Genomic DNA, 13,728 nt, shown 5'->3' on the forward strand with positions numbered 1-13,728 from the left:
CTCTCTCTCTCTCTCTCTCTCTCTCTCTCTCTCTCTCTCTCTCTCTCTCTCTCTCTCTCTCTCTCTCTCTCTCTCTCTCTCTCATTCTTTCTTTCTCCCCTCCCCTCCCCTTCCCTTCCCTTTCTTTCTTTCTTTCTTTAGCAATCATAAGAAGAAAATAGTTAATTTTTAATCTATTTTGGCAGCTCAAGTAGAACCGCATGAAGAAAAGGCACATAGCAGTCAGGAAGCCTGAGCCATTACTCTGTTAGGCAAAAACAAAGCTGTAAAAATTTTGATTTTTCCAAATTTCATGGTGTTGGGAAAATAGAATAGTTTGGTCAGGGCCCTGGCCTTGGGTCCAGTTGGGTGTGGTTTTAGCAAATCCTTTGTAAGCAAATTGTGTGTGCAGAGTTAGTGTGCATGTGCGCCAGTGTATCTTTTTTAGTTTTGTTGATATTCTTGTGTTTTTCAGAGAGAGAGAGAGGAGTTTTAGTGAAGCAGGCCAGTGGGCGTCTGCCCAGCTTAGCCATGATTTCCAACCTACAGTTTCCAAGGACCTTTGGGCCGGTTACCTAACTCATAGACCTGTGTGAAGGGGTCTGGTGACCCAGCCTGGCATATGAAGGGTTTGCGACCCAGTCTGTGAATGGGCTTGAAGGGTCTGGGAGCTCCAGACCCAGCCCTAGCTCAACAATCGGCCCAGTCAGTGCAGGATGGCCCAGTCAGTGCAGGATTACCAGGATTACCGGCAGGTAAAAGAGCCCAACAACTGGCATGGTCACCTAGCTTTACAATTGGTGTCTCGAACAGGATTAAGAGTGCTACAATTGGTGATGTCGACAGGATGCCGACATTAGCCTAGCCCTGGCGCCACAATTGGCGTAGTTGGGGCAGGATTAAGAGTGCCACACATGGGTGAGTTTATCCTTTGACTTTACAAATGTGGGTGCTTAATGATACACCTGCTTGGTTGTGCGTTCCTTTGTTGTCAGAATGTATCCCCCGTCTATCATGTGATACTGACCTGCCAGGGCCCTCCTGTCCTCAGCTTCCTGATGCAGAAATTAGGGAAGAAGAGGAGCTGGGGTGTTGGGATTTGACCCTGTGGCAGTTGCTATAAAGAAAGAGACCACTCAGGAAGTCTGCGAGCTCTCCAGTGGGAAGTTTGATTAGCAACAGAGCCACAAGCCTGAGTCCAGCTCTGAAGACCCTCCAGCCCTCTCCAGACTCAGCTTAGCACCATTGGCAGCAGCAGATGGTGCTTCAAGTCACTTTTCAAGGATGTTGATTTCACCAGGCCTGTGATTGAGAGGGGTCAGAGTCAGGTGCTAGTTGAAAGGAATTACAGGGAAGGGGACCAAGACAGACGAGCCTGAGCACTGAGGCAGCCGGGGCCTTTGTGGCCTCTTCCAGTTCTGCTGGGATCTTACCACTCTCAACACTTGCAGCAGCCATGAGTCACTTGGAGAATCTCGGGCCCTTCCCACTGAGCCGAAATGCCAGGTACCATTCAAGCTTTATTAAAGAAAGAAAATCTGCTGGGCTGTGCTCAAAGTAGCAGGCAGCCCAGGGCTGCCCTGGAAAGGGGACAGCACCAGGTGTGGGGGTGGTAGAATTTATATTGGTATGTTGGCGCCAAGAGCTGGGTGATACTATCAAGGAGGGTCATTATGCTAATGTGGATTGGGGCAGAGAACTGCGTCCTTGCAGAAGCAAAAGGGGTTTCTGTTTAAGGCAGGAGGCTTCTCGTAAAGGGAAGGGGGGAGAGGAGGAGGTGGGCGGTGCCATTTTGTACTTGGGCTTGTCTAAAGTGGCGTTGGTTATGTTGCAGATCTATTACCCACATGAAACACTGACAATAATAGTGAAATGGTGTATATTATTGCCCTTTAGCCTGTTAACAAAAAGAGGACCACTGGATCCAGTAAAGAGAAGAGGGAAACTTTATTTTCCAGAAAAAAGAAGGAAGGGGAAAAGGGGCAATATGCAGATTGGGGAACACAGGCCAGGCTGGACCTGAGACAAGGATTCTGCTGATCAAAGGAGGACAGCTAGTGCTTACGACTTCCAGTATCAGGTTCGTGTGCATATTCGGTGAGCTCAGAGGAATGCTTTCAGTGTCTATGGCAAAGGCTGCACACGTGCGCAGTGAGTGAATGTATCACAAAGGTGTGTGTGCAGGCTCCACAGGCTGGCTGTGGCTCGTTTTGATGTGGCCTCTATTATCAAAGAGGGAGAAGACTGTCCTTGGAGCCTGTTTCTCATTGGAGCCATTGGGCCCTCAAGGATGAGAAGGAGGGGTTGGTGGCTGGCGCCAGTGGACATGCTGAAGGTCAATGTAGGATTCCCAGCTAGAGCTGATCAGCCTTATCTTCTGAGAGTTGTCTTTTCTTAGTTACAGAAAAGATAACTTTGTAACAGTTAGTGAGACACATACTTGCAGGCTGAGAAATAGGGTCCACCCCTTTTCCCTCCCTGTGGCCATTCGGTTCTAACAATGTGAGTGTCTCTTTAACAACAGTGAGTCCATTTTTCTGTCTGTTGGGACAGAAACCACTGTTAGTGGAAAGTCAAAGATACAGAGTCAGGAACTCAGGCTCCTCCCTGTGAGATAACCTGAAATACTCTTATCTTTAAAGCCATTTTAATCTTTTATTCACTCAAAAAAGCAAACACAGTTTTTGTTTGTTTGTTTGTTTTGTTTTTTAAAAAGATGACCGGTAAGGGGATCTTAACCCTTGACTTGGTGTTGTCAGCACCACGCTCACCCAGTGAGCTAACCAACCATCCCTATATAGGGATCTGAACCCGTGGCCTTAGTGTTATCAGCACCACACTCTCCTGAGTGAGCCACAGGCCGACCCTAAACACAATTTAAAAAAAAAAAAATTGCACTCTGAGCTTCAAACAAATTTTAAACATTCTTTAACTTTGTTTTTCCTATGAAGTTTCAATGATCCAAAGAAAAATGCATTCATTAGCCTCAACACTTGAAAAACAACAGGTTTTCTTTTTAGAGGAAGGATATGTTAAAAATATTTTTAATCAGGAATAAAACTTTACCATAAAACTTTAATTCATTTGGCAGACAATAGCAAATAGTTTCTAACTTTCATGGTAAAAAAAAAGGTCAGTTTTATTATTTATTGCTATGAAGGGGTTAAAAACATGCCATCCCTAAATATGCTGCTCTGGCATATTGACTATTTTGAATTAAAGGCACTTAAAAAAACAGGAGGTGCAAAAAGATCACTTTGACCTTTATTCTGTTTTTTTTTTTTTTCCCCTTTTTTGTCTTTTTTTTACTGGCCGGTAACGGGATCGCAACCCTCGGTGTCGCGCCCGCACCACGCTCAGCCAGTGAGCGGAACCGATCTCCACGTGGGATCCGAACCTTCGGCGGGAGCGCTGCTGCACTCTCAAGCAGCGCACTCTCCAGTGCGCCACCGGGCCGGCCCCTTTATTCTGTTTCTTAAAGAAGGAGATAAAATTCCCCTATAAAAGATGCCCTCCCTATAAAATAACGTTCTTATCCTCAAGAAGACAAAGTTGAAGCCAGGTAAGATCTGTGCAAACAAATCTTGTTAACGAACCCTTTTTTTCTAGTTACTTCTCTACCCAATTACCTCTCCAGAGCCTTGGCGTCACCACATTCCACAGCTTGCTTTTCTTTGTCCAATTCCGTGTGTGAGTGATGGACTCTGACTGCATCTTTGGTTTGCATTTCCTTATGAAGGCTGCTGTGCCACATGAAACTTGTATTAATGCTTTGCTCCTGTTAATCTATTTTATGTCAGTTTAATTGTCTGGCCCTGCTGGGAGATGGAGGTGGACTTTTGCCTCCTCAACAGCTGCATGCATAAGTTATCCTAAGGTTTCATGACTGGAAGCAACAAACATTTACATCACAGTGTCTTTGGATCAAGAATCCAGGAGTGGCTTATCTGGGTGGTTCTGGCCCAGGTATCCTGAGACTGCAGTCAAGGTGTTGGCCAGGACTGTGGTCATCTTAAGGCACTTGTGGCTGTTGGCAGGCCTGGTGAGAGACGCATCCAACCTCCTCATGTGGGCCTCTGCACAGGACCGCCTGCAAGCAGGCGTTGGCTTCCCCTGGAGGTGGGGGAAAGATGGGGGGGGACACAGGCAGAGAGAGCACCAAGCTCCCCAGCTCCCCGCTTCCCAAGCAGAAGCCAGCATCTTTACTGGACTAACCAGAGGTGCCTCCCACTGCAGCATGGGGACAGGCGGCGTGGCTACCAGGAGGGGATCACTGGGAGTCATCTCAGGTTTCCACCACTTTCAGTGAAGGTCAGAAATAAAGACCCACTGAGAAAGGGAAGAAAGTGGGCACAGTGGAGACATTTCAGAGCTCTGGGTCCACAGCCTTTCAGGTTTTACAGGAATTTATCCGGGAAATAAAGCGAATTCCAGTCTTGTCACACAGGAAACCTGTGAGTAGCAGAAGCACGCGTGGGCTGTTCTCTCTGGGACTCTTCCCTGACTGCCGATGTTGTGCTTGTCTTTCTGCAGGTCATGGGAGATCGAGAGCTACCTGGAGTGTTGGTGTCTGCAATTGAAGGGCCACATGGTATCTGTGAGGATCATGTTGGAGATCTGCAGAAACACTTTCATCTCATTGCCATGAAAGAATTTTTGGAAAATAAACCACAATTCAGTCAGAAGATCCAAGCTGTCTATATATGGGGAGGAAAACCAGTTATTACCCGGGAGCTCCTCCAGAGCCTGCCCTCCCTGAAGGTGATTGCCAGTGCGGGGGTGGGTGTGGACCACCTGGACCTGCAGCTCATCTCCCGCTTTGGTGTGAAGGTAGCCAACACACCAGATGCCGTTTCAAACCCCACAGCAGACCTGGGGATGGCCCTGCTGCTGGCCTCGGCTCGCAGGGTTGTGGAAGGTAAGACGCCTATTGAAGATGCTGGTTTTCTAAAGAATCAAATGACAAATGTCTAATAACATACACGCTAAAACAATCCTAAAATATGCAAATGGGTCTGTTCAAAGTACACGTTGTATTCTGGTTCTGATTTCTCCACACTACATCCAGGATGTTCACCTGGAGGTGCAGCCACTCACTGGCCTCTGCGGCCGTGTCGACGAGATGACAGCCTGGCATCCCCGGTGGCAGCTGTTTTCTCCCCCACCTAGTGTCACTCACTTGTAAAGCAGACAGTGAAATGTGCATGTGAAGCGATTTCAGAACGAGTACAGAAACCCCAGAGTCCCTTGTTGTCAGGGAGTGGTGGGACCTACCTCGCCACACGCTGGACACCTCAGAGGGGATGTGGTGGCTCACTCTGTGCCCATCCTCCCGAAATGCAGCTTTGGTGTGAGGAGTTTGAGAAGCAGCGGCAGGAACCAGGCTCTTTCTGTTTCTGGCGACTGGTTCACACACACACCCCCAAAACGAATTTTAACCAGAAACCCTTCTTCGTGTGAGAAAAGCTGCTGTCATAAAGCGTTCTCCTGTTAGGCTCTACTTTTGTTTCGAGGAGTCTGTCCCTGCCGTTCACCTCTTGCAGAAGCAGGATCACCTCGTGCTCCTGGCCCGCCCATGGCCTCTCCCCCGCGCTGTGTCAGGAGGTCCCAGTGAGCAGCGCTTTAGTTTAGCCACTGCTCACTCTGTGCCTTGTATGTTTTAGGTCATCATTTGGCTGTTGCCCCAGATGCAGAGGGCGTTTCCATCAACTGGATGGGTCAGGACGTGTCGGGGGCCACGCTGGGCATCGTTGGCATGGGTGCCATCGGCTACAGGATTGCTCGAAGGGCCCAAGCGTTTGACATGAAGATTCTGTATCACAACAGGAGCCGCAGGTAAACGCAGAAAATTGACTTCTGGGGTCAGCTGAGCAGGACTTGGGTCATCACTGCCTTTGCCTGGCTGCTGTGTTGTCCCTCCTTCCTCATGAGACTCCAGTAGAGCTGGTGGTTGAGAAAGGGGTCCTGATATTTTGATGATGACCGAAAAACGTGGCTCTGGCTTCTATTCATTGAAAAGTTTCACCAGAGAGAGAAGAGATTTTACCTTACACAACATGGGTCCTTTTTTATTTCTAAAGTATTTCTTGTGGTCGTGGGAGGTGCTGTCCACACCCACGAGAAGGGTGAGCCATCCCTCTGCTACCGAGGTGCATAGTCCCGCCTCTTTTCCGAAGCTTTGGGACATGCTCAGCTCTCTACTCGGGTCAGCAGGAACTGCCCACGGAGAGCCAGGGGGTACTGCTCGCTGTGTATCCTGTGCTCCTGGGGCTGTGGTCTCCGGAGGTCTCACCCCCCCTTGAGAGGCGAGCTTGTGTCTCTGGCGGCCCCGACCCCCGCCCCCCCACATTCCCCTGGGGCTCCCAGCGCTGCTGTGGAACCTGTCCCAAGTCCACGTCCAGGGTGAACTCTGTACCGTGGCCCCCACACCCGTGGGTCTAACTCTCAACGTGTGCTCCCTGTCTCTGTGAGTGGCACCGCCACCCCTCCTTTATTCCATCCAGACACCCAGGTGTCATTCTCACTCCCTCCTCCTGTGTCCAGCTGCTCCCTCGCTAACACACCCAGGCCTGGTGACATCTCCAAGACTTGCAGAGTCCACATTCCCTGTGATTCTGCTAGTGCTGCATGATGCAGGCTGCCCTCGTTTCCCACCTGAACCCCCAAACACCCTACCAAGGGGCTGCACACTTCCACCTTGGCCCCTCCCATCCCATCTGCAGACCTCGGGGGCCTGGCGGCTGCCACGCCTCTTGGTGGCTCCCATCGCCTATGGAGTCCATCCATCCTTCACGGCCCTGTGAGGGCTGCAGGGCGTGGCCACCTATGTCTCCTGGGGCTCCTGACCTATTTGGGGTCATGGACCCCTTTGTTAGTCTCATGATGTTTAAGGCCCCTTTCTCAGGATAATGTTTTTAAGTGCATAAAATAAAATACATTATATACAGAATTATATTTCATGTATTGTCAATTATATTGAAATATTATTTTCCATATATTAAAAATAACCTGTCATATAGTATTTGCACTTCTTTATTAACTCATCAACAAGATCCCAGCAGCAGGCCAAATAGCTAGTGTCCTTGTGAAGTATGGGGTGGGCACAGGTGGTGCTCTGAGATGCTGTTTTGAGAAGTTTTCAGCAACCATGATGTGGCCTGAAATGATCCGTGACGTCTGTTGATGACAAGGACAGAGGTAATGCTATTACACTGTGGTTTGTTGCTGACACTCATAATTGAAGAAAATGCTACATTTCAGTTAGAGATTAGTGAAAATAAATATGATCATTTTCCCACTGAGGTTTGTAGATACCCTGATCCTGGATCCCTGCATAGACCCCGTGGGCTCATTGTCCCCCACAGTCATGGCACATCTCTCCCCAGACTGCTCCACACCAGAGTCCACCCGGAACATTCTAGCTGCTTCCTGCCTGGGTGCTCATGCATCCTTCTGCCTGGATGCCCTCCCTCCCTGGTCCCTGCCACAGAGAGGCCCCCTGACCTCTCTATGCTGTGGCCCCACCCTTTCTCCCAGCCATTTGAGTGTGGCCCTTGCAGGACGAAGCACGTTGTGTGCGTTTGCTTCTCTGTCCATCTCCCCGTGAGGGTGTGAGCCAGAGGTCAGGTGTCTTACGTGTGTCATCATCATATTCCCCAGCACAGGGCTGGCACCCCGGGCAGCTCAGCCGTCACTTGTTCAATAAATGAATAGATTTCTGGCCTCACAAGGAGGTTGGAAAGCTGTCATTATTTTCCGTAGCTGACATTCATGGAGGCATGGCAGGCTGGAGATTCTGTGTCAGAGCTTTCCGCCTGAACTTCAATTTCTGTGTTTGCACAATAGACAGTGCAGACACTCAGAGTCATGGCCTTGGTGCCGTGAGGAGGCAGTGTGAGACACTGGGACGTGTGTGATGCAGCGGGCATTCACCTTCCCTGCAGGCCATCCCCCAGCCAGAGGCATGTCACAAGACAACTTGTACAATTTTGTATTCCATATTTGTAAGGCTCTGGTGACTGCCAAGGGTGCTGTGAACTCCTGGAACTGAGGATTTCTGTTGAATAATCAGCTACCTGGGGGTTACCAGAGCAGGAGTAAGATCTGACCAAAAAGAAGACAAAATCCTGCCTGCATCTTTGACACCTGCTTTCAATTCAACCGTCAGTACTCTGAGGCCCCTTCCAGTTTCTTTTCTGGAATCTGATGTGTTTGCCCAGTCTAAAGTGTGTTTGGGGTAGACAGGTGTTGGGTCCAGGTTCTGGCGGTCCAGAGGTGCATGAGGGGAAACTCTTCCCCTCAAGGAGCTCACAGTCTGGTGAGAATCTGTAGGGGACAGGGTAAGCAGTGTTTCCACAGGTGGGTTGGTGGCTCCGAGGACTCTCACCTCCTGAACCCACCTGGACTCCCCCAGAGACTCCTCCCTGGAAGGGCTTGCACATCCGCCCCCCCAGGTCAGCTCGATGAATTTCTTCCTTGGTATGTGGTAGGAAACTGGAGGAGGAGCAAGCTGTTGGGGCCACTTACTGTGCAAGGCTGGATGACCTGCTGCTGCAGTCAGACTTCGTGATGCTGGCCACGGGCCTGACGCCCCAGACCCACGGGCTAATTGGAAGGAGGGAGCTTGGGCTGATGAAGCCCACTGCCACGCTCATCAACATCGGCAGAGGTACCCGCTCCACATCAGGCCTAAGGGCACGGTGGTTGGAAGGGAATGCAGGAGAAACCTCCTAGCATCATTATCTTTAAATTATTAAAAATAATTTAGTGTTACTTTGTTATTTCACATTTAGATGCCAGGAGGTGGTAGGCCCTGTGCTGTAACCAGATGTTATGGTGGGTCAGACATGTCATTTAGGAAGAAGAGACCAAGCCCTCCTGGCATTGGCCTGACGGCTCACAGAAGCATTGGTGCGGGGCCAGGCCAGGGCCAGGGGTGGGAAGCCTGGTGCTACCAGCCACCTTTGCCCCCATGCTCAGCTCTCTCATCTATGAAACAAGGAGAATGGTGCTTGCCATGAAGTCTCAGGGCCAACCTAATATATCTCAAAATTTGGACCTGCGAGATAAGTGTGAAGGATGGGGCCTTACACTTACCTTACATGTATGGTAACACAGAGGCTGTCAGTGTGGCTCTGGAACACAGACACCAGGTGCAGCCTCCCACGGGCTTCTCCAGCAGCCACGTGGTCAGCAAGGCTGCTCTGTGTCTTGATCTATAGCAACGGCTCTTAGATGGCCTGCGGGAAGCAGACACCCTCAGTCAGCTACTCATGGCAGGTCCTCTCTGCCACTGCTGCTCAAACATGCCATGCTAGTTTGTATTTGGAATCATAGCAATGGATCATATTTGTGTTTGTTTAGTTTTTAGATGCAGGTATCATAGTACTATCTGGGAGCTCTGTTTCCTCAGTTGGAACCTCAGGATGGTGTTGGGAGGTGGTGTCGTGGAGGAAGATCAGCCCAGGTCAGAGTCAGACCTGGCTTGGATCTGGAATTGATGTGTTAGAAGTTGTGTGATCTTGGGCAAGTTTGTAACTTTGAGCCTTACTTACCTCATCTGTGAAATGACCTTGCCATATTATTTGAAGATCCTGTGAGCTAATGTATATGAAGGACTTAGCTTTCTGCCTGGCACATGGTGGGCCCAGGCTGGGTTTTCATTAGGTCTGATAATAAATCAGGCAGTGTGAAAGTCATGTGTTCTTTGACAGACTTCTGATGTACCTTTAAACATGTTATTGGAACAAGATTAAGATGTGTTTGAAATAGTAGCTAATGCAGCCCAAACGTCTCTTGTGTATGTTATCACATTGTGGTGATATGGAGGCCTTGTTTCTGACTCAGGTCTGTTAGTGGACCAAGATGCGCTGGTGGAAGCTCTTCAGACTGGGGTCATAAGAGCCGCGGCACTGGATGTGACATACCCGGAACCCCTGCCAAGGTACCAAAGCCAAGCGAAATCTACAAGAATTCCTTGACAGAAGGCAGGCAGGGTCCTCAGACGATTGCTTCTGTTGGTCTTTGTGGCCCTACTGAGTCACATAGCCAGGTCTTGGCCTTGGAGGGGCCTGTCCTGAGGGGCAGCAGGTGCACCTGCAGCTGTCCAGCCTCTGCCTCAGCTCCTCCGTGTATAGGAGCCTCATTAAACCCTTAGCTCATTGTTTTTAGTCAGATAAATTTTTTGTCCCCTCAATTGTTTTTTAAGTATATGTATGGAATTTTATTTATTTTAGTTTAATTTCATTTGCTTATGTGTTTTGACCTAGTGATCCAGCCTGTTAGAACCAGAGTCTTGACTCTGTCATTTATTCAACTAACTATTCCTCCTAGCTTTGTTTTCTATCCAGTAGACAAATTACTGTCAGCTGAATGTTTGACATTAAAGCCAAACTTGATATCTAAGTTAAGATCTACGATAGAACATATAGCCATTTCTGAAAAAACAATACTTTATCTAGAACAGAGGTTCTCAAAGTGTGGTCTAGAGACCCCTTATGGATCTGTGATGTCACTGCTACTTTCATGAGACTGTAAGATGTGATTTACATTTTCACTCATGTTTTCTCACGAGTGTACAGTGGATGAAGTCATCACTCTGACAGTGAATGGTGTGTGTGCTTCTATATTACTGAATTTAAATTTCCTCAGTTTTGATTTCTAATACAGTACTGGTTATAGTCCACATAAGCAAATGTTCTTTGGGGTTCGCAATTTTTTTAAGAGTATAAAGAAGTCCTGAGACCAAAAGTTTGAGAACCACTGATCTAGAACAGAAAATAATTTCAATATAAGTTAGGAAGCATGAGCATTTTAGACAGTTGTCAACATACTTGGAAACCTAGAAGTCCCATGATCATCCCTATTGTCTGTTCTGTTCAAATGATCTTTTTATTAGATTCACAAATAAGTCACAGGGCAAATCCCAGGGTCAAATCCCAAAGTTTAGTTTAACCTAATAACTGCTACCCACCCAGCTCCCATTGTCCCATGTGGAATCATTTTACTGGCCAAGAGATTTAGCAATTGTTTTATAAATAATTTAATCTTCTGATGTCCATGTTAATTTCTAATCTCTATATTATCACAGTCAGAAATGCTTGAGTTTTCGTTTTGATTTTTGGGGAGAGTTTTGTGGATTTTTTTTCATTTTCATTTTTGCTGCTTACCACAGGTGTGCACTACTATGAAAAAAAAATTTTAATGTAGGAAATTTAGGGTTACTTAATGATACTACATAAGTATTCTTTGCTTTGCAAAAGCATTACTACAAGATTATTTTAAAAAATAAAAATTTAATTTGCCAGCGGTGCCAGGTGTCTCCAAGATCACCCCTAGACTTAATGATCTGTGAGAAGGACTCACAGAACTCAGAAAAGCCATTACACTCACAGTTACAGGTCATTACAGTGAAAGGATACAGACTGAAATCAGCACAGGTAAAGGTGCATGGCGTGGAGTCCAGGAGAGGCCAAGCCTGAGCTTCCAGCCGTCTCTTCCCAGTGGAGGTTTATTAGTTTAACCTATAAGCACGGATGTTGCTTATACTTCCAGCAGTGATGTGGAACACACATGAAGTGTTTTGCACTAGGTAAACTTGCCTGAGCCTTGGTGTCCAGAAGTAGGCTCAGTGCCTGCATGTCTAACCTTAGCTACTTGGTCTCCAGTCCCTCCAGAGGTCACACTGATGCAGCATGGCCCAAGTGAACAAAACAGTCACTCATAAATTACAATTTTAGCATAAACTATCCAGCATTGTACAAAGCCCAAGTATAAAAAGACACTCTTATCAGGCAGGATATCTCAAGGACTCAGAGGTTATCTCCCAGGAGCTGGTCAAGGGCCAGTCCTTCTTGGAAACATGCAGAGTTTGGAGCACCCCATGCCTGCCTGCTTAGTTGACCCTTTAAGGCACAGGCCATCCCCCTGGCCATTGGCCTAGGCGGACTTATAGCAATCATATTTCTTTGAGCATCTACATTTAGTATAATATTTATTTGGCAGATATAGCAGAAGTATCAGTGTGACTATGCCTGGCATTTGGAGGAGGCATGTGGGGCAGTAATATTTAAAGACACAACTAACTCATCCTATAAAGCCATTACATACATTTTTGTGTTTTTGAACCAGCCTGACTACTTGTTTCTCCCTTGGTCTACTGGTATTTACAACTTATGATGACCATGTGCAGAACTTTTTAGCATAGAAACTAGATGATATTTAGCTAAATCCAGTTTTGCCTCAGGACAGTCATTTTCCATGGGTATTATATCCGAGGAGGCTTTAACTCAGTCTCCTGATACAATTGATCATCAATATCAGTGTTTTGTTTGGCTTATTTACATAGAGTAATTGAATCTTACCCACAATACCAGTGTTACAATGTATCACAATATGGTAATGGTACAACTCATTTTCATTACAGATCGTTAAGAATTGTGGAGGTATTTACTATGCCTTCCCAACAGAAGCAGCCCTTGCCTGCATACCACATACTAGTATGGACAGGTGTTGGTATAACTGGTCATGATTTGGTTATTTCTGGGTTCCAAGTCAGTTGGGACAGAGTCTGTCACCCTGTCTCTGTTCACAGGCTTGTACCAAGACTGGTTTCCAGTGTGTGCTTCTGTACAGCAGGCCCACCTCCTTCCTCTGGGGAGGACGTGGGTGTTATTCGGAATAGCTCCTATCCCCGCTAACTATATAGGGCAGGATATGTCTTATTTCAGTCAGTCCTGCTGTGAGGGTAGTCACGGTGTAAAGTGCAAGCAGCCCAGAGAACTTGCAACAATCTGGGGGTCCATAAAGTTCCCTTAGGTATGCCCCTTGAGCCTCAGCAGCTAGAATAGGGGGCCACTGCCTCGTGGTGACTTCAGTCTCTGTATTAAAATAGTCAAGAGACCCTGCTGGGTGAGGTCATGCCTGTTACCAATGCATCTTTCCAGCTTGACTTCCATCCTGTGCCTTTCTCTTGGAAGAGAACTCCCTCTCATCTGCCAATTCAAGTTAGTAAATCTTTTCCCTCCGAATGCACTTCTCACTGAAAGCGAATTCAGCTTGTCCTATAGTGCCTAGACCGGCAGCCGTCTCCCGAGGCCGTCTTCTGGGCCAGTGTGTTTAGTCCTCCTTGTGAGTTGTGCCCTGTGCACTAATGGCCAAGTGCACTTGGGGAATGTTTTGTCCCCCAGCATGCTAGGCTTCCTATATAGGGTCAGGTGGTGGTGGTTGAGAAGGTGTGTGAAGTTGAGATCAGACAACTCTGAGCAGTTTCCTCCATTAATCTGTATTTCAGAGACCATCCTTTGTTGACGGTGAAGAACATCACTCTGACACCTCACATTGGAAGTGCCACTCACCAAGCCAGACGACAAATTATGGAGAATTTGGTTGAAAGCATCCTAGCTGCTGTCAGTGGCCTTCCCATTCCTCGTGAAGTGCTACCTAAGTGATTTTGTGGACTTAAACTTAGATGAAAACATTGCAGATTAAATGGGGAAAACCATATTTTGTGTCCTCTATTATGTGGATCCGTTGTACAGGCTGCTTTGATGTTTACAGAGGTCCTGCTAAGGGCGTCAATTCCGTCACCTCTCTCTGTCCTCGAGACTGCTCTGGGAGAAGGCTCTCTGTCACCGTTCGTAACTGAGCAGAGAGAGGAACAGCCTGTCTGAGGTCCCGCAGGCTGCCAGTGGCTGCATCTGGATGAGAACCCTGGGCCAGGTCCGTGAGTGGCCGGTGGCTGCCACCTCG

The 13,728-nt window shown here is 47.7% G+C and overlaps 1 protein-coding gene across 3 annotated transcripts in view; it reads left to right on the forward strand.

Moving 5' to 3' along the window:
- The window catches only part of LOC103599485 (glyoxylate reductase/hydroxypyruvate reductase-like), a 38,354-nt gene extending 24,872 nt beyond the window's left edge, over window positions 1–13,482 (forward strand). For 2 of the 3 annotated variants that reach the window (XM_008583628.1, XM_008583629.1), the window contains exons 2-6: window positions 4,513–4,897; window positions 5,643–5,814; window positions 8,469–8,647; window positions 9,826–9,922; window positions 13,271–13,482. In XM_008583628.1, the coding sequence (XP_008581850.1) occupies window positions 4,516–4,897; window positions 5,643–5,814; window positions 8,469–8,647; window positions 9,826–9,922; window positions 13,271–13,427 (987 nt within the window). In that variant the 5' untranslated portion in view covers window positions 4,513–4,515 and the 3' untranslated portion in view covers window positions 13,428–13,482. Of the gene's footprint in view, window positions 1–4,512; window positions 4,898–5,642; window positions 5,815–8,468; window positions 8,648–9,825; window positions 9,923–13,270 lie in introns of those variants that run through there. The other variant, XM_008583630.1, reaches the window with a different exon arrangement.
- The last annotated feature ends 246 nt before the right edge of the window (window positions 13,483–13,728 follow it).

Source organism: Galeopterus variegatus, unplaced genomic scaffold (assembly GCF_000696425.1).
Source record: "Galeopterus variegatus unplaced genomic scaffold, G_variegatus-3.0.2 Scaffold2985, whole genome shotgun sequence".
NCBI lineage: Eukaryota > Metazoa > Chordata > Mammalia > Dermoptera > Cynocephalidae > Galeopterus > Galeopterus variegatus.